This window comes from Agelaius phoeniceus, chromosome Z (genome assembly GCF_051311805.1).
Source record: "Agelaius phoeniceus isolate bAgePho1 chromosome Z, bAgePho1.hap1, whole genome shotgun sequence".
In the NCBI taxonomy this organism is placed as follows: domain Eukaryota; kingdom Metazoa; phylum Chordata; class Aves; order Passeriformes; family Icteridae; genus Agelaius; species Agelaius phoeniceus.
This window is the reverse complement of record NC_135303.1, coordinates 25,248,679-25,274,597: the sequence shown is the minus strand read 5'-3', so window position 1 is coordinate 25,274,597 and position 25,919 is coordinate 25,248,679. Positions and strand designations below refer to the sequence as shown.

At 35.5% G+C, this 25,919-nt stretch overlaps 1 protein-coding gene across 1 annotated transcript in view; it reads left to right on the top strand.

The window, feature by feature from the left end:
* TMC1 (transmembrane channel like 1) overlaps positions 1-21,442 on the top strand; it is a 58,305-nt gene extending 36,863 nt beyond the window's left edge. The window contains exons 10-20 of the mRNA XM_054652620.2: positions 1,918-2,062; positions 4,035-4,229; positions 6,251-6,430; positions 6,647-6,799; positions 7,982-8,110; positions 11,046-11,113; positions 12,660-12,899; positions 15,396-15,521; positions 17,085-17,163; positions 17,258-17,393; positions 18,131-21,442. Coding sequence (XP_054508595.2) covers positions 1,918-2,062; positions 4,035-4,229; positions 6,251-6,430; positions 6,647-6,799; positions 7,982-8,110; positions 11,046-11,113; positions 12,660-12,899; positions 15,396-15,521; positions 17,085-17,163; positions 17,258-17,393; positions 18,131-18,396 — 1,717 coding nt within the window. The 3' untranslated portion in view covers positions 18,397-21,442. The remainder of the gene's footprint in view (positions 1-1,917; positions 2,063-4,034; positions 4,230-6,250; positions 6,431-6,646; positions 6,800-7,981; positions 8,111-11,045; positions 11,114-12,659; positions 12,900-15,395; positions 15,522-17,084; positions 17,164-17,257; positions 17,394-18,130) is intronic.
* Positions 21,443-25,919: the final 4,477 nt, after the last annotated feature.

Below are 25,919 nucleotides of genomic sequence, written 5' to 3'. Positions count from 1 at the left end.
CTTGGTTCAAGCAAGATGACCACCTAACACAGTAGTACATGTCTAGCAGTGGTTTTATAAAAAGCCTGTTGTGGAAAAAATAAGAAGCTTGCAGTTCAAGACTCAAAGACACTTTCAAACATAGAGAAAAATGCAGTTAATGTACTTCCATTGTTTTGTTCTGAAGCCAGTATTTTTCACTTGCATGAGCACTAGATTAATTCATGTTCTATTTTCAAATTGTCTTCCTGCATAAGACAACAATCATTTGAGGAAAAAAATGTCTTCAGTCACATATACGTATTTTTGTAGAGGAAACAAACTAGTACAATAAAATAGCAATTGAGTTCAAAAATAGGTTTTTAAATATTTTTGATAAAACAACTACCAAGATTAGAAAAGTCTTAGTCTCAGACAATTTTATTTCAATGACTCTCACTCAGACAAAAAAATATTCCTGATAGCAGGAAAACCCCATAGCCCAAAACAAAGGAATATCCTTAAGAAAAAAAAACATTGTATGTGCTAATTTTCCATCTGGCCATATGGCACTAATGATGACCAATATTTCGTGAGTCATATGAGAGTTCTTGCCATCTTCTACTCTTTTCTGTTTCTCCAGAAATAAGCACAGTGAGCACAGAAGCTTAAAGCAATGTAGCAGGAGGTACTATAATTTCTCTGCTGTTGGCTGAGAACAGAGAAAGGTCTATGTGATAGAGATATTGAGGACTATAAGCACTATTATTTTATTTAGGGGAAATATTTAGATGTAGGGCTTCTCTCTTCAACTCTTGTAGTGTATAACAAAAATCAAAACATTTGTGATTGCAAAGAAATTATATTCTTACCACAATGTTCATAATTTCATTAGAAACTCTTGAGAAGGAAATGCCTTAGCCTATAAATCAGAAGTTGGGCAGACTTTATCAAGAACCTGTTGTGATGTCTGACTCTTATGGGTAAGACCAACCTTGGTACTGATTTTTGGCATCTCAGAAAGGTTTTCTGTATTTACTTACTATTCTCAATCTAGATTTCAGAGCATGTATTTTACTGAACTTTTAAAAATGTAGTACATAGAATGCATTATAATTAATAGCATAGCTGTGGTGGATTATTAGGATTTAAAATAAGTGCTACCTTTTCCTGACCAGCAATACTGATGACTAAGTTGTGTGTATCTTATCAGCACACTATTTCCTTGTGTTTAATGACTTCTTGAATTAGGTGACAAAGTATGCAAAGCAATACCATGGTTTTTACATGAATGAAACTCCTTTAAAACAGAGAGCTTTGAAGACAAGATTAAGTTTAATCTGAAGAAATACTTCTCTGAAGAAATAATCTGATGTTTCTGGACACTGTAATAAATATTTTAGTATATGCATAGGAGATGATAGGGAAGATTGTTGTTTGAGTGCTATTTTATATGTTAAAACCACTTTTTCTTCTGTCTTGTTATTTTAGAATATTTCTTATATTCTTTGTTATATGTTTTGTTTTATTTATGCATTGATTTTTAAAAATTTTTTTTAGAATATTTTGCTTATTCCATTTTTCTTCTTTTTCTATTTGCGAATTCTCTGATAAAGTCTATTGCAGTTCAGGATGCTCTGCACCTTTCTATTTAAGAATTTTTCCCAATATTGTTTTTCTATTAAGCTTACCAGCAGAGTTTCTCTGAGAGGTTAATGAAATGCATTCATTCTTTCTCATCAAAATGTTTGTTGTGAGCTCATAAAGTGCCTAAATATTAAAATCTCCATATTGGTCACTTGTTTCAGAAAAAAAGATTTAATAAAGCATAACTGACAGCAAGAATGATGTAGAGTTTTTTCAGGAAAAAAGTTAGAAATTAGGAACCATTTAAAAGTCATGCTCACAAAGCAGAGCTAGTGCTAACAAGGTCTTCCTGTGTCTCTGTGTTTTCTGTAGAATGGCAAAGAATGCAAATGATGACGGTGGTGGGGATGACACTAGTTTTAATTTCAGCTGGAAAATGTTCACAAGCTGGGACTATCTGATTGGCAATCCTGAGACAGCAGATAATAAGTTTGCCTCCATCACAACAAGCTTTAAGGTAAAACAGAGTTTACTAAGGAGAGGCAATACAATTTTGCTTTCACACTGGTGTGAATCAGGTGGAATTGAGGTCAAGAGTAAGGTGTGCTGAGGCTTAGAAACATGTACTCAAATTGGCATCTGTACACCCCTCTGGGTCTCTGTGTCCTGCTATCAGATTTTTTCCCTTTGGAATTGTGAAAGAAATAACAGTAGCATCTTTTGTGTCCTCTCTGCTGACAGTACCACTTTTAGAAAACTGATTCTACTGTAAAAATAATATTTTCTTTTTTCTCATCTCTGATGGCTTCCAGTTTCTATGGTGTTTGTCTGAAAAACTTTTTTCAAAATGTTGCTCCCCTTTTGGGAACCTCACATTGTCAACTTCTCTTGTTACAGAGAAGAGATATAAGGCAAAATAATAGAATAATCTGTATAGGGCTATTTATCAGAAGAACTGCCTCAGAATTTTGAGTTTCTACTTGCTTTTAGGTAAGAAAATGTCTTACTTTCAAATTAATTATAAAATATAGCCCAATATGCAATGCAATGTTCTCAGGTCTTTTTCCAGTGTATAGGGTATATTGATTTCAAGAGTAGTCATGTAAGGAATCTGGGGCGAGATGTAAGATGCAGGGCTGTAAAAACAGTGGACGGGATATATTCTATATGTTGAATGTTAATGAATATGTTTATGCTGTGGGGTGGCTGGGACACACCAGTGTAGCATGCAAAAGAAGATTTAATTTTCAATGTAATGTACAGGGAACAACAGGTGTAGTGTTGTGAGACAATGAAGAAGGTGCCAGGCTCGCAGTCACACTGACAAGTGTGACAATGTGACACTGGCTGCTCTGCTCAGCTGAGCACTCTTCCTGTCCACAGTAGTGCCACAGCCAGCACACCCCATTCACCCTACCAGCCTCCTCAGCTGCAGGCATAACAGAGAACTGCTCTCAAGTGTAAGCCATCAAGAGAAGATTCCAAGAAAGCAATTACGGGAGAAATACTGATTGAAAGTGCTGAATCTTGAGCTTGCCTGCCTGCCAAATTAGAGCAGATGCTGAAAGCTATTTGGGAAAGAATACAAATCTGTCGAGAAAAAGGCTTAATTTTGAGAAATAAACTCATGAAGATTTACTGTAATTGTTGCAAACAAGCAAGGAACCTCAGAGAGAAAGGATGAAATTTTGGCTTGGGTGAGGTCATGGGAGTTTTGTTTGAAAGCTGTTGCGGTCTCCGGTCATTTATGTGACGGACACATGCTGTAAAAGGAGCAGGGCCATGAAAGGCAGTTATTACAATGCCAATCATCTTCCCCTCTGGGCAACAGATCTCTAAATGAAGGTAGAAGCTGTAACAAAACTTTCTTTCATGGGATACTCCAGAACAAAAGCTCTTTCACCTGGAAAGAGTAAAAACTGGAGATTATAGTTGCTTTAGAGTCTTAATATTTATCAGCTATGATCAAGGGTAAATGTGGGGTAAACATTTTGTTGTGCAGTCTGAAGCTCTGCATTGTCCAATTTTTTGGGGGGATTCCCACATCTTTTCATTCTTTCTGAGTCGTTGACTTTCAGAGTAAAGCATTTACCTCTTTTCTCACAAATGCGCATTTCAAAAACATGACATTTCCTTTTCTGACAGACAATCACACAATTATGTTGCTGTATCACTCAACCTTATTTCACCTTGCAAGCTGAAAGAATGTGCTAGGTTTTTTTTGACATAGTGTACAGGTGTGAGTACAGGTGTAACAAGACTCATTGTGGGCACACTCAACAGGGGCAAAGGAAACCCTGGCAAAACTCCAGAATCGTCCAGGACCTGAACAGGATTTTATGAGACAATATACATTCATCTCAAAACATGAAGCCCAGATGTCCATTTGCATCTTTGTAATTTATTTAACTGACTTCTAACAATTGAAGCAATGTGGGGCCTTGACCAATAAAGTATTGATAATATTCTTCTCTTTCTAACAAGTGCAGGAAGCAATTGTGGAGGAGCAGGAGAGCCGAAAAGAAGAAAATATTCATTTGACTCGATTCTTAAGGGTTCTTGCTAACTTCTTAGCCCTATGCACACTTGCTGGAAGTGGCTACCTCATCTTTTTTGTTGTCAGAAGATCCCAGCAATTTGCCTTGGAAGGTCTGGAGAACTACGGGTGGTGGGAAAGAAATGAAGTTCGTGCTATTTCTATAATAGATGTGGTTTGAAATTGTGTTCCTCTGCTTTGCATGTTGCCTTTTTCCCCCCCAGTAGTTTAAATACTCTGTGTGGGTGAGAAATATCTAACATAAGAATTGCTTATGTCTCTCTGCTTCCATCAAATTTCTACTTTGCTTCTTTCAAATATCCCTCAGTATTTAGCTTTAGCTCATTTGAGGCCTTTACATTTCCTCCTCTGTGCTCTTAGGGTTGTTTTCCAGATACTCTATGGATTCATGAGATCTTTTCAAAGAACCCAATCTCTTCTTGCTTTTCTCCTGAGACTGGCCCAAACGGACTGATTGATCTGTGGGCACAGAGAAAGTTAGTTGAGACATCATGGATAAAACTCTGCAGTGTAGCACAGGTTGAGGCTAATGCCTTCCAGTTCCACTTGCCCTGTCCAAGTGTCCTGTGCAATTTTTTTGTGCCTAATCTGTGCCTAATGCTTTCCTCAAAAGCAGATGCACCCTGCCTGATAGGGGTGTGTAGTGAAGATGGTGATTTTGTTTGCTACAGCAGTGTATGTATGCACCTGAAGTCAGCGTGCTCTTTCAAAACCTGGGAAAGTTTTACTTTGTTAGCAAAAATACTACTGCGTGTGTTGTAAAACTAGTTTGTTACTTCAAGATTATCTTCTGAGGTGGAGTGTAAAGTGCATATCTGACTTAAAAGTAAGGCAAGAAAGGTGTTAGTCTCACAAAGTTGGTGAGATGGGTGATGATGGAACAAGGAAAATCAATCCAGAATTTTCAACACCAAAGCCTGACTGAGAAAGTAACATTAAAATATCAAATATCCAAAAATATCAAATAATTTTCTGGAATCCAGAGAAATAGGACTTTTGAGAGTGGATTAAGTTAGTTATCACATTTTATTTTGATAGGAAAGAAAAAATTGTGTACAAAACTTTTTGATTTAAGGCAACACAAGCTCTGAGACAACAGAGCTTGGAGAAATTCAGCTTTCTCTCAGTTTAAAGGTGTGGTAACAGATTTGTACTAACAGGAACTGGGCTACCAAAGGCTGTTATATTTGTTTATGCTGTAATCTGGAAAGTAGGTAATATTTGTCTTTATGTTCATAGTTTTTCTTTTCTTTCTGTAATAAAAATATGCTTCTAAGGTGACAGAACTAAGATCTGGAGCAGGTGTGTCTCTAAAGCAGAGTGGATAAAACAATACTGACATTATTTGCTAAAAATTTTTCCTATTGATAGGTAATTAACATATTTGTGAGTACAAAACATTGTCCTTGATTGGATATTAATATTTTACAATATTAATATTTTACAATATTTTACAATAAATATATTTGGCTTTGAGTGAAATTCACACATTTTTCTTATTCTATAGATCGAATTTTCTTATGTTTGCATCATTAATATATGAATTGAGGATTTGATCAGAAAAAAATCCCAACACCTAATGTACAATTTTAAATTTAAAAAAAGTGCAGTTCCTATGTACAAGGAAGAAGAAAGCTCTAAAAATTTACATTCTTTATGAAAGTATTAATCTGTTTTTGTAGAAAATTTCATTACACTAGAGTCATTAAGGAACTGAACACAGCTTATATGTGATAGAGGAATCCCGGGTAAATATATTTTTTGCCATGTGTTCCTGAAATTCACAGCAAAATAGCAGGATGCTGGTGAATTTGTGGAAAATACATTTTTCTCTCTGACTCCCCTTCTCTCTCTTTAGTGTTGTAAATTTTTTTATCTCACTCTCCATATCAGCAGTTCCTAGTTCTCTCAGAACACAGTTCAGATACAATTGTCTAGTGAGTCATGGAATAGGGAATTAGTTGAAAGAGGCAGACTGGGACTGTGTGTGGATTTCATCAACTTGTGATATTCAGAGTGGATTTTGGTTTTTATTAAATCAAATACCAAATAAAAAGTAGTAATGGAAATATATTTTTCACCCAAATCAGAATTAATAGATTAATTTGTCTCTGACATTTCACTGTAAACTTTTTTCTCCCTCCTCAGGTGAACACGGTTATGTCACTTTTAGGAATGTTCTGTCCAACTTTATTTGATGTAATCAGTTCTCTGGAAAATTACCACCCTCGAATAGCTCTAAGATGGCAGCTGGGAAGAATCTTTGCTCTTTTTCTTGGCAATCTCTACACTTTCATTATTGCCCTAATGGATGAAATCAACCTCAAGGCAAGATATTTTCTTCCCTTCACTATGTTTGACAGGTCGCTAGGCAACACTGAGGCACTCCAGTCAGCCACAGACACATCAGTGAAAGGCATTTTAGTTCTGTTCTGCAAATTACATTTACCTAAGTTAGCAATGGGAATTTTGGGATAGACAATCTTGAGGGTTGGTAACAGACTCATGTTGATTTTTTTCCCCCTGATTTATTTCTTTACTTAGCTGGAAGAAGAAAAGATAGTCAAATATAACATGACAATATGGGAAGCCAGTCTGTACAATGGTACTATTCCAGAGAATTCAACTGCTCCTCCAATACAGGTGGATCCTGCTGATGTCCCCAGAGGACCATGTTGGGAAACAATGGTAGGACAGGTAAGGTAGCTGCTTGGAGCTCAGATTTGAAAATAGATCATACAGTCTCTTACAGGATATGATATCTAAATTCTGTTTATTTTGGCTAACAAGTGAGACAATGTGAGGAGAAGCAGATGTGGGACTTTCTCTTGAACTAAAAGTTTTTTAAAAATTATTTTATTTTCTTTGAATCCTGTCTAACAGGAAATTCTTTCTTCTGTTACTTGATAGAATGGAAAGCATTTATTTTTTCCCTCTCCTTTCCTCTATCCCCTAATTTATTTTCATCTTCCTGATGCCATCTTTGCCTTGCTTGTCTACTAATTTTGAAAAAATGAAGGAGTAACTCAGAAGGGACATGTATGTAAGACAGCTCTTAAAACAGTATGCTTTTGAGAAGACATCTCTGTCTTTAGCCAAGTAAAATAATGCCAAAGGACAATAAAAGTTTAGTGGAAAATCTGTTCAAATATTTTATTGGATTCAGTTGGACATTCATTCTTATTGACCCACTAATATAAAATGTGGTTTCCAAACAATTTTCTAACCTACCCTTTTCCTCTAGTTGATCCTACTTCATTGTTGTTGATTTGTCCATGACAACAAACTCAATATTGAATAAATTTTGCTGTTTCTCCACCACTCTGACAATCTGTCCTCCTAAATAAATACATCTCTAGCAGGGACCATAAAGACAGAAAAATCAGCCCCTCTTGTTTCAATGATGCTGAATAAGAAGCTAAGAACACCAAATGCTCATAACTGAAATAATTTTACCCTTAATTTCATATCAGGGAGAGTAATAGCTTTCTGGGCTGTCAGGGTAAGGCCTGTTACAACAGGTTTTAATGAAACATAAAAAGCCTAAAATAAAAGGAGAGGCTCATATGAGGATTTGCATTTGGGCTTTCTTCCTTTCTCTCCAGATCCACTGGACATTGAAACTCTTTGAGAAAGAAGCCGTTCACTTTTTTTTTTAATTTTTAATCTTCTCAAAGAGGTCAAAACCATTTTAAGAACTCTAGAAAATGAGGGGCAGTAGTTCTAGCACGTTACAGAATCAGTGAATGCAGGAAGGTCAAGAGTTTTGTCCATATTGGAGCAGGATAAACACAATTAAAGATCTAGTACAGTATTTAATTATTATTGTAACTATTAATTGCTTAAATGTATTCTTAAAAGAGAATCTTGCTCTAACAGGAATTTGTGCGCCTGACAGTCTCTGACATGATGACAACATACATCACAATTCTAATCGGCGATTTTTTGAGAGCTGTCTTTGTTCGGTTTTTCAATTATTGCTGGTGCTGGGATTTGGAGTATGGATTTGTAAGTATCTGATTTTAAATGTCTTTGTTACCCATCACTTCACAATTTAGTAACAAAGTTCATTTTCCTTTCAATGCTTTAGAGTTCACTTTGGTTAGATAGACCAACTTCAAAATCCCTGAAATACCTGGTGTTAGGTTTGTTTTGCATTTTGCTTATGTCTTAATATTTTTCTTCTTCTTTAGACTTTGGTAACTTTAGGACTTCTGTAATTTATTTTATTTTATAAGAGAAAATTTTATTTTCTTTGTAAGAACACACATTTTTCACACATATACTATTTGAATATTTCACAGAGTATTATCTCATTCATTGGATAGGGTCTTCAAGCACATAGTTCTTGTGGAGAAAATTATGAAAGACCCTGTTCTAGAAGTATTATTATATGTATAAATGCATATACATATAGATATAGATATATAAATATATCTGTATTTCATTAGAATTATTTTAGCTAATGTCAAATTAGTAAGGTCCATAACATAAGCAGGCATAGAACTCCTCACTTGGAAGTTGAGACTTGCCGTCTCACACTGACTTGATCCAAGTTAAATTTGTCAGCTACTTATGCTTTCAGGGTCTGATGCTGTTTTTCATTTTTTAAGTAATAGTCATGGTATTGTCAGATCTTGTGAAACTCCTGAAGCCTGTTTTGTACTTACTGAGAAGTACAGAAAAAGGCTACATAATTTAAGATTGTCAAGGGTATCTCTACATAAGCAGTCATAGCTGTATTTTTTACCTTCTTTTGTCAAAATTTTATCTTCATACATGTAAAAAATTCTCACATTGCTAAGAACTGCATCTTGGGAAGTCCCAGTTTTCCAGAGGAAGTGAAAGTTTTCATGTTTTCTGTTAAAAAACTCTTGCTTCTGGTGCAGCAATCTCATTCTTACTTGCTGACTCCCATGAAATTTCAGCATTATTTTTATGTTTTACCTTCCAGCAGGACTAGTGTGGGGATGGATACAAAGGTCAGGCAGGTTGCTGTCAAACAGGTAATAGCTGTTGCAATATCAAAATGAAATGGAAAGAGTTTGAATCTAGCATGAACAGAAAAATTACCAACAACACATCTGCTTGTAGGGGATCCTCAAACCATTTTATAATTGACATTTTTATTTGGCAGAATATAGGAATGTCTGTAATGTTCTGGTCCATTGTGGTCCCCAGGTCCAATAAGCTCCCTGAAACAACAAGTGGAAGTTGAAACTGGAAATCACTGAATTTCTGGAAATAGCTAATTTGAAAATCTTTCTTAGGAAGTAGCTATACTTATGTCTCTGTGGTTAGTGGCCACGGATATATATCCATTAATTTTAAGCCTTTTGTTAAAAGAAAAGTATTTTTGATTATCAAGATGTCCTTTGGTGAAGAATTCCAGAGATTAACTTGCATGTTGTGTGGGAAGACCTTATTTTTATTTGCTTAAAAATTGGATTTCAAATTATTTAATCTGGTAATGTTAGCACCTATGTTAAAAAAAGCAGTCATACATTATTTGATTCTCTATGATCTTATTAATATCTCCATGTTTCGTTTGATATTCTAACCTATAAAGATCTCTTTAGTCAACTGCTTTTCAAGTGTAATATTAATAATCTCTTTAATTGTTCCCCTTATGTTAGCAGATTCATAAATACATGTGACATAAATATATCACTTCACTGTAAACATATATATATATGTGTATATGTATAAAATTACACAGAAAAAGTGCAGAAACTTCAGATATTCCAAAAGCACAGCACAGTACAAGTCAAAATTGTGGCTTTAATTGAAGACTTCAGTAGAATGACTTTGTCTTGTTTCAGCTGTAAGGGAATTGTTATTTTTGCATCTCATGCCCCTCTTACCCTCTATCAGTTATCAATACAATTATTAACTGGAATATATGTATTATTCATGGTCTTTTCGTCCATCATTGTGGTGAATCATGCAAGACACCTGTTATGGTGTATAAATATATAAACAATATTAATAAATATATAAATAATATATTTGAAACAGACATTCAGGTACAAACCAAATATTTAAAGCCATCAATTTCTTAGCAGGAAGTTTTGATCTGGTGCATATGGATGCAGAATAACATCTGTTGCCATTCAATTGTTGCTTAAATTCAGTGTATTCAATGTTTACAACTGGAAATTTTAATAAATAAGAAATAAATAATTAAGGTAAAATAAGAGATTAGTAAGTGATTAAAGATTTGAAAAACCAAAATGAAGGGTCAAATTATTAGTTCAGAAATAAAAGACTAAACAATTTTTATGGTATTTATGTGTCCATACTGGAAATAAAAATGAATGATACAGGGCTTTCTTCAGCAAAGAAAGAGATAATGAGACCCTATAAAGTTCTTAAAGTTCTGAATCCTAAAGGAAAAATTAGAATCAAATACTCAAATTAGAAATATGGTATCCATAAAAGAAAATGATTGGCAACCTCTATCAATGCAAAAAGAAAACTAAAGTGCAATTTCTGGAATATGAAAAAAAAAGAAAAATAGTGCAAGAGTTCAACTGGGTATTAAATCAATTAAATCACATTCATCACATGAAATTTCACTGCTGCTGCAGTATTGGAGGACAAAATATTTTGACAACCAGAGGTCACTCCAAAGGAAATTTTCTGAATTGTTGCTTTAAAATTTACCCAGTACCCAGAATGATTTTGAATTTTCCATTAACACCTACCTCTGAACAAATGTTGGAAAGATTTTCAGTAAAATGCTGCAAACTATATTAGAGACTACCTTGTAGCCTTGAGTTATATAATTTATTTCATTATTCACTGATAAGATGCAACAAGAGGCCTTGCAACATGATGCCAGTGTGGTGCTACTCCTCAAAGTGACAGTCTTCATCTGCTCTAACTCATTTTAAAACACTTTGTGCAAACCTAATGAAAACATCTGTATAATTTCTTTCAGCCATCATATTCTGAGTTTGATATAAGTGGCAATGTGCTGGGACTGATCTTTAACCAAGGCATGATCTGGTAGGTGTGGCAAAGCATGTTCTATCTGCAGGATGGTGGGATTTATCTGTATCTGTGAAGGATTTTTCTGAAATCCTGACCCTATCCCATTTCTTTAATCTGAGGGAAGTATATGCAATATATACCAAACTCTGGTACATTGCAATCAGTTGGAACAATTCAAAACTAGTTATGGACTGAGATTATTGGATCACATATATCAAGATTTTGCACTGAGTTGATAAGACCAACCAGTAAAAATCTGCATAGATTAAATTTATGCTTTGGTCACTGACTACTTGCTGTAGTGTTTTGCTTTGAAATTTAGCCTTTCAGTGAACCTTACCATTCTTTTCCCCTGTTCCTATGCAAAAAGGCCTTAAAGCAAATGTATTTATACTTATCTGTGCAGTCACATGAATGTGTAAACAATGCTACTACTGGAGCATTAGTCCTTAGATGTAGAGGAGGAAAGGTGTAGGTTTTCATTCTATTTTTGGACTTTACATGACTGGTAAAGAGCACCAGCATGTAGAGTCCTCATGCAACATGCTCAGTCTTCCTAAGGAACTGTTCTCTGCAAGCATTTGACTTCTCAGTTCTTGCTAAGGCCTAAATTTTACATTTAATTTAACTTGGCGGATTAGACTTTTTGTGTGGTAAAAGCCTACTGAAGGGATAAAGGCTTTCCCTTCAGTAAAGCCCTTTATCTTTTCATTTAAGATACATGAAAAGAGGAAGAGGATACATTAATATAATAAAGCCTGTCATTCTTCTGTACTCAGAAGGTCTTTCCAACCCTAATGTAAATATATTTCCTGTTTCCAAGTAGAATGTCTGAGGCACTCAGGGGCAAAGCAGCTTAGCTTGCTCACCTTGTCACCTGATCACAAGAGCAAGGATTAAGGAAGAAGCAAGTTCCCAATCTCTTGTATTCTGTACTATTTGGCCAGGAAAATTAATTCAGATGCTCTTCAGTCAGCATGACATAAGAAACCAGGTGTGATGAAAATAAAAATGTGCCAAATCTTTTGGTGTCATAACCATGCAACCGTATATAATAAGGAAAAAAACCATATTTAACTGAGTCAATAAACAGATTGTTTGCATGAAGCACTAAATTAACCCAGAAATATCAGCTAAAATAAATGTCAATTAAGCAAAGATATCCTTCAAAAAAAAGTGCTAGTATATCAATAAAAATAATAAATTATGAATTAAATAATTTTGTTCATACCTAGCTGTAGGAATTGGTCATACCTAGTTTTTTAAAAAAAGGCTATCCTTTTTTGACACAACACAAGCAAGATGCTACCTGGAAAAATTAAGAGTGAATAGCATTTCACCAAGTCCTCACTTAATTTGCAGAGAAAGAGAACTTTGAAAGTTCATACAGATAATTATCTTTGTACTCATTCAATCTTTAAAAAAAAAAGATCAAAGACCAGTTTAAAAACCCCCAGTTTTAAAGTTGGCTATATGAATTTCTAAGTGCACAGTGTGCAAAACACATTGACAGAGGGAATCTGTCAGTAGTGGTTATCTTATTTATTTGCTTCTCTTCTAGGATGGGATCTTTTTATGCTCCATGTCTCCCAGCAATCAATGTGTTCCGCCTCCACACATCGATGTATCTGCAGTGCTGGGCAGTGATGTGCTGCAATGTCCCCCAAGAACGAGTCTTCAAGGCTTCCAGATCCAATAACTTCTACATGGCCATGCTGCTTTTCATCCTTTTTCTCTCCACACTGCCTGCTGTGTACACCATTGTCTCCATCCCACCATCTTTTGACTGTGGTCCTTTCAGGTTCTTTGCATTTTACCACCATCTTTTACAATTGTTGTAATGACCTGCTTCCACACATCACAGTAAATGAGGCAGTGCCTCTATAATAAGCATTAGCACCTGATATGCTGAGTGTTTAATTGAGATGCATTTCCCATTGTGGATAACTCCCAAAGTGGGAATCTTGGAAAACTGACTAATTCTTTAGCAAGTTTTATCCGATGTGTAGAACAGAAAAGCTTTTCTTTTTGTTAATTTCAATGAAAAAAAAAATTACTGTTGCACTGAAGAAAAATTATTCTTACGGAGTAGAGCAGTGACATGTTGTGTTTGAAAGAGATGGCTTTCAGGAAATGTCTGTATGCCCTGTATGAAGGGCAGATCAGAATGCTTGAGGGTGTGATAAATATGCAGTGGTTCAGTCTTTGAATGCCTTGCCTCTCTCCAGAATTTCATGAGTCTGTACTACCACTATGAAGCTGAATTTGTTTCCGAAGTCTTCAAGGCCTCCATAGACATGGATCTTTTCTAAAAAGCTAGGCCTGCCCTGAAAACACATCTTGAATTCAAGGTAGTTTAGACTTTGCCACACTTTCTCCTTCTGTGCCCAGTACCTGGAAAGTCTAGGATCATTTGAATCATCTTTACCTGCCAGGTAGCATGAGATAAATTTATAATGAGTTGTATCACTTGACAGAAGACAAGACAAGAAATTAAAAATTTTAAAAGTCTCTTGCCTTATTTCTGAACAAAATATTAACAAAGCAAGAGTGGGAGAACTGTAAAAGAGGCTAGGAAAGGTTGCAAGGAAAGGTTTAAACAATACATTACTGCTGTAGAATGACATCTGTGTGATCCTCAGTGCACTTTGTAAAGGAGCAGAAGTCTCACCACATTAAATTTGGTGAAAGGCAGAATAACAGAGATTGTCATTGCAATAGTCGTAGGTAGCTAAAAGAGAGAACCACATGACATGACAAAAATTCTGATGACACAGAAAATTGTTTGAATTTAGAGAAGAATTTACAACAAAATAAGCGATAAAAATTATGATTTTTTTTGAGTCCTAGCAAAACTATATTGAAGGAAATATTTGTGGTCAGATCTCAGTAGCAGCAATTATTGAATTGGGTATTAACTAAATGGTGAGATTACTCTTCAAAATGAGAAGGATAATTCTTGCCACTTTTTCTCTGTCATGTTCTTCATCAAAAAGTGAAATTTTCAATGTAACTTTTGATGAGGAGCACTTGAAAGTGATGAAGGTTCATTCAGCCTCAGTCTATATATTCCACTATAGTACAGTGGAATAGCCAGTGAAAAAATACTGTTAGAGCATTCCTCTACATTTAAAAACCAAAACATTTTCCTGATGGTAACTCAGAGTCCCATCCTTTTTGAAATTTGTGAATCATTCAGGGTTTAGTTTTGGTTTGGTTTTTTTTTTTTTTTTTAATTATAGTCAATTCATTAAAGCAACATACACAATTCAACAAAGACCTGTCAGGAGTAGGGAAGAAAAGACAGAATCAGCAACAGCACCGCAGAAAAAGCTTTGTGCATGCTGAAGAGCATAAGGAGAGCAGAGGATGGAATTTCTCATCTACTATGAGTGCGCAAATAAAGAGAAAGAAGAGAAGAATTTTACCTGCAAAATTTTTATATTAATTGAAAGAATGTAAACATTGAGAATGAGTTTAGAAAAAGACCCATTTGTAAGAAATTCTTTACCAGACTGAAAAGCAGTGACAGAAAACTTCAATGACTGGACAATCACATGGCAATGTGGTGACAATTCCTACAACTTTGGTGACAATTCCTACAACTAAGTAAAATTACTAATTAGAATTGATACACAGAGACCCATTCTACCAGTCTTGTTCAGGTTAAAAATTACAAACTTCTGTGCCCTGAGGCATAGAAAAAGGCAAAATAAACAGAAAGGGATTTTCAGAACATCTATTGATACACTTCAGAAGGAAAATCATCTAAGGAGAAAATGATAAATAAGCTGGAACAATTACATATGAAGGTAACTAGATTCCTGCAACAACAGCAAAAATATCCTGAAACACAGCCACTGACTTGTGTAGCATTGGTCACACATCAAAGATGAGAAGAACTGGGTGGAACAAAAAATAATTGCAGACCACTTTTTGCTTGTCAAACATAAAAACCAGGATTTGATTTTTTTTCCCCCATGTCTTCATAGAGCACAAATAATGCTTTGTTTGTTGGTTGCTGGTATGGAGTTCATAACACATACACTGATTCACTGAGAAATAATTTGGGTGGCAACCTGGCAAAATCTATTAGCATACAATAAGAATTTTGGTGTCTTTTTTCCCCCATATAAATACTACTTTAAACAACATTCCCTCCAGAGTGTAAAGTTTTAAATAATGTTAACATACCTTATATTATCCTTTTTCCAGGTTTGATGCGACTTCATTAGCTTATATATTCATGGTTGCCATAATAATTGTATGTGATATTGTCAACTTTTCTGTTTAATAGTGGGAAGACTAGAATGTTTGAAGTCATATCAGAAACTCTGGAGCACGACTTTCCTTCCTGGTTTGGGAAGGTATTTGGTTATGCCTCTAACCCTGGACTTATCCTACCCTTTATATTGCTGATGGTGTACGTACAGAATATTAACTCAATGCTTGCTGTATCTAAGGCCTGATAAGTTTCTTTCACTCTGAATCATCACTGCTTGAATATCTAAGAAATGCAGCGCTAATTGTGCAGTGATGAGCGACTTGAACAATTCATGAGTCTTTTCTTTGAACATACTTAATGCGCATTTGCAGAAGCGTTGATATCTCTTTTTTGTTCAATGGCTTTCTTTTTTGTTTGGTTATGCTTTTAAAAAATGTTGTTCCTGCCACAAAAGATAGAAAACTATTAAAATGCAAAAGGCTATAGGGAATTTGTAATGCTGTGACATTGGTCATCTTGTCCAGAATGCACAACAGCACATTGTAAATCCTTAGCAAGTTCGATAGAAATATGAACGTCATGGAGGAAAGTTATTCTCAGTAACTTTCAGTGAACCTGATCTTCAGTGCCTTTAACTGATAAACACTATATTATTGGGACAGGGACGTGAGACAGAGTTTCGGAGACTGTGAAACAAGGCTAGTAGAGGTTTTTGTAACTCAGTAATTGGTAAAGAAGAATGGCCCTGGAATATTTGCTCTTGGAGATTTTATTGAGTCCTATTTTATCATGACATTTTAACTTGCTTCATAGGGTTATTATATCCGGTATTTAGCATACTGCTGAACTAAAATTTAATTCTATACAAAGATACACTGGGATTTAACTTTGCATTGCAGAACTGCAAGTAAATGTAGACATTACAGAGCACAATATAAATTACAAAAGGATTTTATATGAGCAATATAAAATATTGAGACGAAATTTTGCCAAGGCTTTCTTGATGCCATATTCTATTTTAACCCTTAGCTGTAAAGGGTAAGGACACTAAAAATAAACAGAAGAAAAAAAAAGAAAGAGGAAAAATACAAGACAAAATCAGGCAAAGCAGAGGAAACAGCATGTGCTGATTAATTATTTACTCCTTATGTCAATTAAAGACTTCATAGCAGATGTTTTCTTATTAAATCAGGACAGTGAAAACTACTAATTTCATAAAGTTGTCACAACAGTAATTCTATACACTGAAAAATGAAAATATTATGTTTTTTCTTAGTAAAAGAAGGAAGTAATAACTGGGAAAAACCAAAAGGAATGTGATTTTGGTTGTTTTCTTGACAGTATTTCTGATTGTTTACTATATTTGTTAAGGAGTTTTCATAAATATGATTTACTCATTTTTAAGGTATGTCATGAGACTTAGTTAACTTTTGTAAGTTATTCTATAGAAGTAATTTCAGAGTTAAGCACTACTTAATGAAACATGTTTCTTAAATACTATAAGATTGAATGTAGAATATTAATGGATAGAATAATTTCTTTCATCTTCCCCCCTGAAATAACAGTGCCTTCTGAAGAAGGAATAATGTAAGGAAGCACATTGTTCATTATAGTTCAAAATACTAGTACTGATTAAGCACAATAAAGGAGAAAAAGATACCACCCTTATATTATCACAACTGTAATGGTTGCTAAAGGAATATTCTGAGTCTTTCTAATTAAATCATTGTCTAACAAGAAACTATTATTTTTTAAATTTAGCCTGAGCATTTATTATCTCAACGCAACATCCAAATCCTACAAGGAAGCTAACTTGGAACTTAAAAAGAAGTTACAAAGTGTAAGAATAGAGAATTACTGATTTTTTGTATTTTACTAAATACTAGAGAGACTTTGGGGTCACTGAAAAATGCCATCTCTCTCCCTGTCATTAGCAAGCAGAAGAAAATAAACGAAGAAATAAACAAAAGGCACAAAAATCAAATGAACAAGAGGAAAATCCATTTGAGACAGAACCACCACCGGCAAAGCCTAAAGGAGACAAGCAAGATGAGTCCACTCCAAACAAAGGTAAGAATTGGTCTGAATGTCTCTATTAGCCTATTTCTTTCTTTGGCTTGTTTAAGAAATACTGCAACATTATTCCATACCTAGCAACATTAAAGTAAAAAGCTGAACTATATTAAACTGAAAGTCACAACCCTGCTGAAAAAAGCCTGGTCTAAGCTCCAGTGATCCTTCTTATCTATCACACACCAGTCAAAGTCTACATCTTCTAGCCTTCTGTGGCGTTTTGTCGATGCAGAGCTATGCAGGAAAGTATTTATCACCAGTGCCAGGTTCACCTGGAGAAGATGTAGTAAGAACACATTAAGCAACTCTTATCAGAAAGCCTGGCTGGTGCAGCTGGGTGTCAAGTCTGTCCTGAGGGATTTTGCTCACTGTTTCCTTTCCCTCATCATGCACACATGCCCTACAGCCACTAAACAGCCTCAAGCCTAGGAAAGAAGCCCAGGTGAGAGATGATTGTCTTTGGAAGAGCCATGTGTAATAACTGCCTTCATTGATAGATGATATCTAAGTGCATTTTTACAAATTGCCCACATACCCACATGGGAGCCTTGCAGAAAAAATGGATGGAAAATACAGCACAAAGGTCATGAAGGAGCATTAGCCCAGGTTTGGGTAGGGGAGCCCCAGATTTTCTACTGCAATCTAGGATAGTCAGGCAGCTGCTGGATTTCCCTGTCAGGGAGCTTCGGATTTGCATGATCATTTGTTAATTCTGTCCTCCAAACACATTTCAGACAGCAAGAAAGGACAGGATGGCAATGGATTAAAGACGGGCCAGCCACAAGAAGCCAGCTCATCTCAGACTCTCCAGCATCCTGGCCCTGTCCTGAATGGCCACTGTCCTCCACAGAGCCGAGGAGGAAACCTTCCTCCACCATCCATAGCTGTGACAAGGCCACCAGGGCCCAGAAGGCCTGGAATGCCAGGCTATCCACCTGGAAATCCATGCCTCCCAGGGATGCAGCCAGGAATGCCTAGGGGCCCTCCCATGTACAGATAAGGAGCCTTAAGAATATATAAGAAGACACTGAAGAATAGAAGTGTGGTCATAAACCCTCCTGTAAGAGCAGAACCTTGCTATGTTTGTCATAAATCTTCATGTGCATAGAAGAAATGGATGTGCTTCAGTTTTCTGCAGCATGGGAGCATCAGAAGAAAATGTGGCATATATCTTCTTGCATTTGAAGGCATTGTGAAAATGTGTTGTCTGTATCAATAAATTGCTAAAATTACGGATTTTTTTGGGGATACTTGTTAGAATAGTGGAAAACAATTTGTATTCAGCTGACTTTTTTTAAAAGCTTGAAATTTTGTCCCTATTATCTTTTCCTTTTCCTAAGAAGAGCATTTCACTGAAAGCACAGCTTTATATAAAGCCTATGAGAGTCACGTAAACCTTGCATGCATCTTGTCCTCTGCAGTTCAAATATGCTTAGCCAAAGATTTCAGGTAGTACATGGAGAAACTAGGACCAAAACTAGGGAAATCTGCATGATTCTATCTAAAGTCTCTGTAAAAGGGTTAAAAAAGAAAAAGAAAAGCAGTGGTTCACCTGTAACTATGAAGAAAATTTAACTTCTATTACACTACCACTTTCAGCTACTAATAGTTTTATCACGTTCTTGAAGACTAGAAATACATTTTAAAAATCAAAGTGGTAAAGGAGTATCTCCTGTGCTAGAAAAGATATTTGGGAAATAGAGATAAGACAATTAATGAGTAATTTCTCCTAAATACCCTAGTAGTATAGAGATACTTAACATTATATAAAAGTATGTACTGCATAATCTTTTCTGTGAATTTATGACTCGATGCCTGTATTGGTCTCTAAGTAGTCTGAAGTGGAACAGGTTATTTTCCTGACAGGTCTTGTGGAAGCACAGGATAGATATAAGCCCAGGGGCAAGTTGATGTTACCTAATTCAATAAGATAGGTTGATTTTTTTTATTCTGATCTTATTTCTTTTTTCAGAACATTGGTCTTAATAATTATTTTAAGACTCACAAGCTTAATAGAAACAAAATTAATCAACTTACTGTCTTCCAAAAAAATACATGTAATTCCTTTGAGGGCCTTCTGTAAAACAGAGATTCATTTAGTGTAGTAGAAAAATCTTAACCATATCCTTGTACAAAACAAGTTTGTGACATAGCAAAACAACCTCCATCTAATTAAATTGTGGATCTTGTTTAAAAGAGGCTTACAAAACCCCTCAGCATAGTCTGTGTATCCCCATAAACCACAGTGATCCAACCTCCAGCTCAAGCAGTCTTTAAATCAATTGCCAGAGCTTGGAAGGATTAAACAAAGGAAAGTTCAGTTTATACTTGGCTGTTGTATTGCTTCCATGAGCAGATACTAGATGTATCTGCAGCTGAGGTGCTGTGAGTCTTTTATTTTATGTCAGAGAGAGTACAGATAAGTGCAGTGTAAGTTGTTTCACCCTTCTTCTCATCTATGAACTTCAGAGTCATGGAACAAGTATAGCAATCCAAACTGTTTATTAACTGGTAATTTTTCTAATAGGATTTGTTTTTAAACTGCATATGTGTCTAGCCCAGAAACAAAATGTTGCCAGTTTTCTTACTGAAGCAGTATGAAACCCAGTATGGCAATGCTTTCATGCTTTTAACAAGCTTTCTCCTAATGATCTTTTTCCTATCAGTTGGGCTTGATCTATCTTGAAATATTGATTTACACAGACATTTTAGTTCATTGTTTGTTAGCATTTCATAATAAGAAAACTCTGGATATTCCTCAGAAAATACATGATTTTTTATAGAAAAGTTGAAGAAATTGAGTTCAAAGATATGTTAGAGCTTGGGGAGTTTTTCAAGAGGTGTTGGAGTAAATTAGACTTGTAAGAACCATGCAGTCTGGTTCCCTAAAATGTAGAGGGATGTTTATATTGCATCTAGAGACCTTAATAATGATTCCTTGCTCTGTCAGGAGTGAAAATTTTCTGGGGATGCTGAAGACTTTCTCCTTGTTAGTGGTTTTAGTATTTCATTCAGTGGGTTGCTTTACATTGTGAATGGAAGAGAGACACAGCAAAGAATCTCCAGCTGAAATTGTTCTGGGGAGCTTTCTGTTAGATCTGTATGCTGTACTGATTTTTAACAATCAATGTGTTCTCATAAAATACATGTATATGCAGAGATGAGCATGTAATAGCCAATGTGAATAACAATAGCAAAGCTAGATGTTGTTCTGTGATTGAAAATGAGATATTTATTTTTATTCTTTGGTACTTTAAAGGTATTTCATCACTCTATTTTATGACACTTTTATTTTTCAGTACAATGTGGAAATGTAGATAAAGTTAGGATGCAAAACACTACCAGTATCATATTTGGGTGTAAACATTCTCTGTGGAGTATTTGCTTGCACTTACATTATTAGAAGCATAAAAAGCTGAAAGATATTTGGCAATAATAATAATTCAATGTAGAAACAAATATAATCTCCCTGGGTGTCTGGGAAACAGCAGAATGTACTGATCTGCACTTCAAATGTCTGACTATTTTATTCTGCTTAGTATGAAAATTTAAAGAAAAGAGCTAATATATGACATCAGAATATTTTGCTTTCTTTTGAGATGTAACATCTCAGTTGCAGTGCATAGTCATAGAAAGTTATGAATCACATCTGGTGGTGTGTTAGTAAAATAATAATGAAGAATAGTATTACACACTTTGAGGATTGTTTTAGTCATTGACTTTGTGTTGAAATGTTTTGTGCATTTTTACATAATAGCCTCCACTCTTAATATCACAGGTATGTAAATTTTCAAAATTATTGTTGATTTAGTTTGGAAATTACAAAAGGAAAGAGAATTTCCAATACCTGTGGTTGATTTTCCACTTTGATCCATTCTTATATGTGTACATTGTATCCTGCACACCTAACAATATGTTCAGTAAATAATGTTCACTACTTAGCATTTGACTCCTTTGTCTGTGTCCTTGCCAGCTCTCCATTGTTGTGGAGAGCTTTTAATATTTCACATTCTTAATCCATTGTGAAGAACTTAATAAAAAAAATAGACCAAGAACATTTTTTCTGTCTCTTTCTTGGAAATAGATAAGAAAAAAAATCCTCTTTGTAATTTGCTGTCAATAATAGTTACAACTAGTTTTCTCAAAATATTGCATCAGTTACATTATAACAGTTATATTATAAGAGTTATATCCATAATTCTTAAGGCCAATAGTTTTAAATCAATACCAATTTTACCCATCAAAATTATAATTTTAAAGTATTGAACTTTCCAACTACAAAATGGTACACATATCTATCTCAAGTGATTGACCCACAAACTAAAAGCTATTATCATGCAATGAGCTATCCAAAAGAGAGAGAAGTGGCTAACAGAAGACTGGGACAATTAGGTTACATAATTGATAGGGAATGACTCTTGGATTTTTAAACATATAAAAGCAAAAAAATTTTTTTTAAGATCAGGAAAAATTCGTTCAAGAAAGATAAAAAGTAATATGTAATAATAATTATAGGAAACAAAATACTCTAAAATAATTTCATAAGTTCTCAAAGTATGAAGGCCAGTTCTCGAGCAAAACACAAACAACCTCTGGAAAGATATCAATCTAAACCATAACTTATGTAAAGTAACAATCTGATCCTTACAGTGTGAAAATATGTAGCAATATTTCACTGAAATTAGCATGGGATTAATTTCTTGCTATCTGAAAGTAAATGTGATATTTCAAAACTTTTTTTTATTAAATCACCTGAGAACTGCTCTGCAGAGAGAGCCATGGGTCCAGATATTTTGGATAAAAGATAGTTTTAGAAAGTCTGCAAGTCATACTCACTTGTTTAAAGGAACCATATTTAATACACTAAAAATATTTTCCCCAAAAGCTGGTAAGCCTGGTGAGCTGGTTGTTATGATCTGAGTAGTGAGAGATGCCTTTGCCCGAATTAAAGTGCAAATAAGACCATACATTGAAATAAAGAATATCAGAGAATAATAGAATGAGCTGAGAATATGGATTTTATTTAACTCTAAATGTGAGGTAGAGACATAAAAATTTATAGAAGAGAAGTCATGTGGGTAGAGATGGGTAGAGAGAAAGACAGAGAGATCAAGCTGAAGATAGTCAGCACCCACGGATCCAGGGGCTGGTTCTTCTGTTCTTCGAATCCCACTGGCTCTTCTTCACCCTTGGCTTCCCAGTTGTGGGTATCCAAAAACTGTTCTACTGGGGATTTTTCACCTTTTTACCTTCCAGTATCTGGAGTTCAAGTATCTGTGGGGTAGTAGCAGATGCTGTTCCATAACTTGGTGTGGTATGTATATGAGAGTTGCTCCCTTTCCCACAGTTTGCCACACTGGGAATTTTTGTTCACATATGTTAGTCATAATGTGATAACCTGATTTCACCTCCCCAGGCCTGGAATTAGTACCTCCCTGTCATAATTTTTTGTCTCAAGATCTTGCTGTGGTGGTTTATCTTATGGCACATTCCTTCTGTGGCCTTGACAGTTTTTTTGAGACATGCAACTGTGTTTTTAAAGTCCTTAATGTGTAAATACCTAGGACTGAGAGACTCTAAAATCTGTCATACAATTTTTAAGGCATGTTCTGATTGCCAGCGCCAACATTCTGCCACGTCCTGGTATCTCTAATGACCACAAAAAACAATGATGCTGAAGGATCATAATCAGATCTGTTCCAGATTAAAAATAGAAAGAAGTGGTTTTTTTTTTTTTTTTTTAACAAGCAGTTTCTTACTGTCTATATTGGCCTCAGTCCTACCATGTGAAAGCAGACTGACAGTTTTGTCTGTGCCACTGCTGCTCTTGTGTGCCTCATGCAGATGGGAATTCTCAGTTTAAACTGTGCTCTCTAATATTTGCCAGAATAAGCTCCTTGGCACTTGGTGTTTCCTATCCTCAAATGAACTTTGCTGCACAGTGGAAAGCAAATATTCTGTCATTTCCAGAAACAGAGGAAAGTGGCACAACATGTATTGGAAGTGAGATTCTCCAGGGCATGCTGACAATTTGCTATAAATAACAGCTTTCAGAGAATTTTAGTGCCCACTATCTGCCTTATAATATGATGCTGCTTTTATCACCAGGCAAGACTAGGAGTAAATCTATCTATCTATCTATCTATCTATCTATCTATCTATCTATCTATCTATCTATCTATCTAATCTATCTAATCTATCATCCACCACTGATGTCCTAAGTTCCAAAGCATGTTATGTGTTGAAATCTGGTTTCCTCTTCTGCTTCAGTATTGCCTCCCAGGGGCAATGAAAAACCTATGATTAAGGCACATTGTCCAGGCAGCTCCCTGTTGCCTGGAATCAAAAGAAAAGCTTTCCAAACAATATTAAAGTGGTAATAACATAATGAGCAGCTCTTTAATGAAAGCTTTCAAGTGCACAAAACATAGTTGTATATGCACAAGCACTCTATTGGATTTCCACACTTTTAGTCAATTTAATTAATTAGTACATCTAGCAGGTACATCGAATAGAAGACTGGTTGTCCTGGTAACTTAACCCACCCTTGGACCTGCCCTGTTGGAAAGACTCTGAGGGGTTCCTCATGCCATCTTTTGTTATGTCTCCTATATGCTGGTTCAAACCTGGGTGCCCTTGTTAGAAATTCTTTTCTTGAAAATAAGACTAAACAGAATTTCAAGAAGATGGCATAAATGTGTGAGAAAGGGTAATCTCTAAAGTGTAAGAAAGTGTTAAAAACTATACAGCTATATATATAAAAATCTAAAAAGGTACAAATAGATAAAAAATTTATAAAAAGCAAAAAATCTTTAGGCATCATCTTCTCTACCCCAGACATTCCCTCCACATCAGGATGCTGATGACAGTGGGAATCCTGGTCAACAACTGTGGGCCCTCATCTTCTAAACATTGCCTCACATCAAGGAGGACTTAAATCTCCAAGCTGTCTCCTGCATGTTCATTCAATGGGACATGCCAGTATGGAGACACCTCTAACTTGGCTTTGGATTCCCTGTGGACCAGGCTTTTAGCAATACTTCCATGGAAGGTTGCAGCAGGATCATTGAAGAGCAGACAGATACTGATGAGAAGAGCGAAGTGACTTTCTTTCCCTTTTCTGTGCAGCATTGTGGTGGTGGCTGAGTTCCATTTTCCTAGTGGCAAGCTGGTCCAGCTATGTCCCATGACCCAATCTGACCCAGCAGAATCAGGATCTGATTTTTTCCTGATATTTTCCTGAGCTGCCATGCTTGCTTGAGAGGCTTGCCACCTTCAGCTGCTGCTCCTTTATGCCCCATATCTGGGACAGAAAAGGCACAGCATATTTGTATATCCTCACAGTTTATGAACATAGCCATACTCTTTCTATGAAACCGGCAATCCCTGTGTGCTAGGCATGCATATTTCACTGGGGGCACTGTGCTGGGATGGTTATACCATGGCTGAGGCAGGAGGATAGTTCCTGTATTTAACCACTGCTGTTGAAAGCACAGACCAGCCAGTCTTTTTCTGGCTTCTTTCACACATGGACTCCATCATTTGAGTCCTCTTCTGATGTACAGAGAGAAATCCCAGTACTCTTCCTTTTGCAAGTCAGAGGTTAAAATGATATTTGCTTACTTAATGTATGGGTTTACCTCATTATTCTATACTCAGTTCCATAAGCAATTTTGCAGAATACCACCAGAATGTCACTAGTTGTATGTATGGATTTTTAGGCCTTTATCTGAGTGAACCCAGGCTTGCTATGTTTACTTTTAAAGATTATATGGTATCCCTGACAGGACTAAGGCTTTCTAAAAGGCACTCATTAACTCTTTCAATCACACCTTTACCTTGAAGGAGCCTCTCACCTCAATTAATTTTGATTGGTAAAATGCCTTCTATATTTTTATATTCCAGAGTGTTTGAAATAGGAAATAGTTTGTCTCAGTAGTTCCCCAGTTTTAACTGAAGAAAGACAAATACATCACATTTTTCTTGTCAGTACATGAACTTGATGAAAAATGTCCCTCAATTCTTCCTTGTCTCTCTCCTGAAATCTTGCTCTTTGCCTTTCTTCCTTGCTAACTGTAGACATCATTTTTAGTTCAGTTTCTACCCTATTCATTCTATCACTTAAAAATAGAGATAAAAGAGATCATAGTCCAGCATTTACATTCATTGACTGCAAAAGAACACCTGATGTCCTCACTTTGTTAATTGCTGAATTTAAGTTGAATGTAACTTATTAAAAAAGTCATCTGCCTAGCCAATTCTTTATTTCTAACATTTTGTATTGTGAAATTTACTGACGACATCATGTCCTGAACTACATGGGAACATTTTGAGGTAGCTTAGATGTTTTTTGGTTTGTGAGGCTCCCACTACAAAGCTGCTCTAATTCGAACTAGGAGCTACTAAGTGAGAATCTAAGTGTGTGAGTACCTAACCATTTGTTTCACACTGATGTGGGCCATGAGATATAAATTAATCTATTACTTGTATGCATAATAAAAAATTGGTTTTAAAGCTTACAGT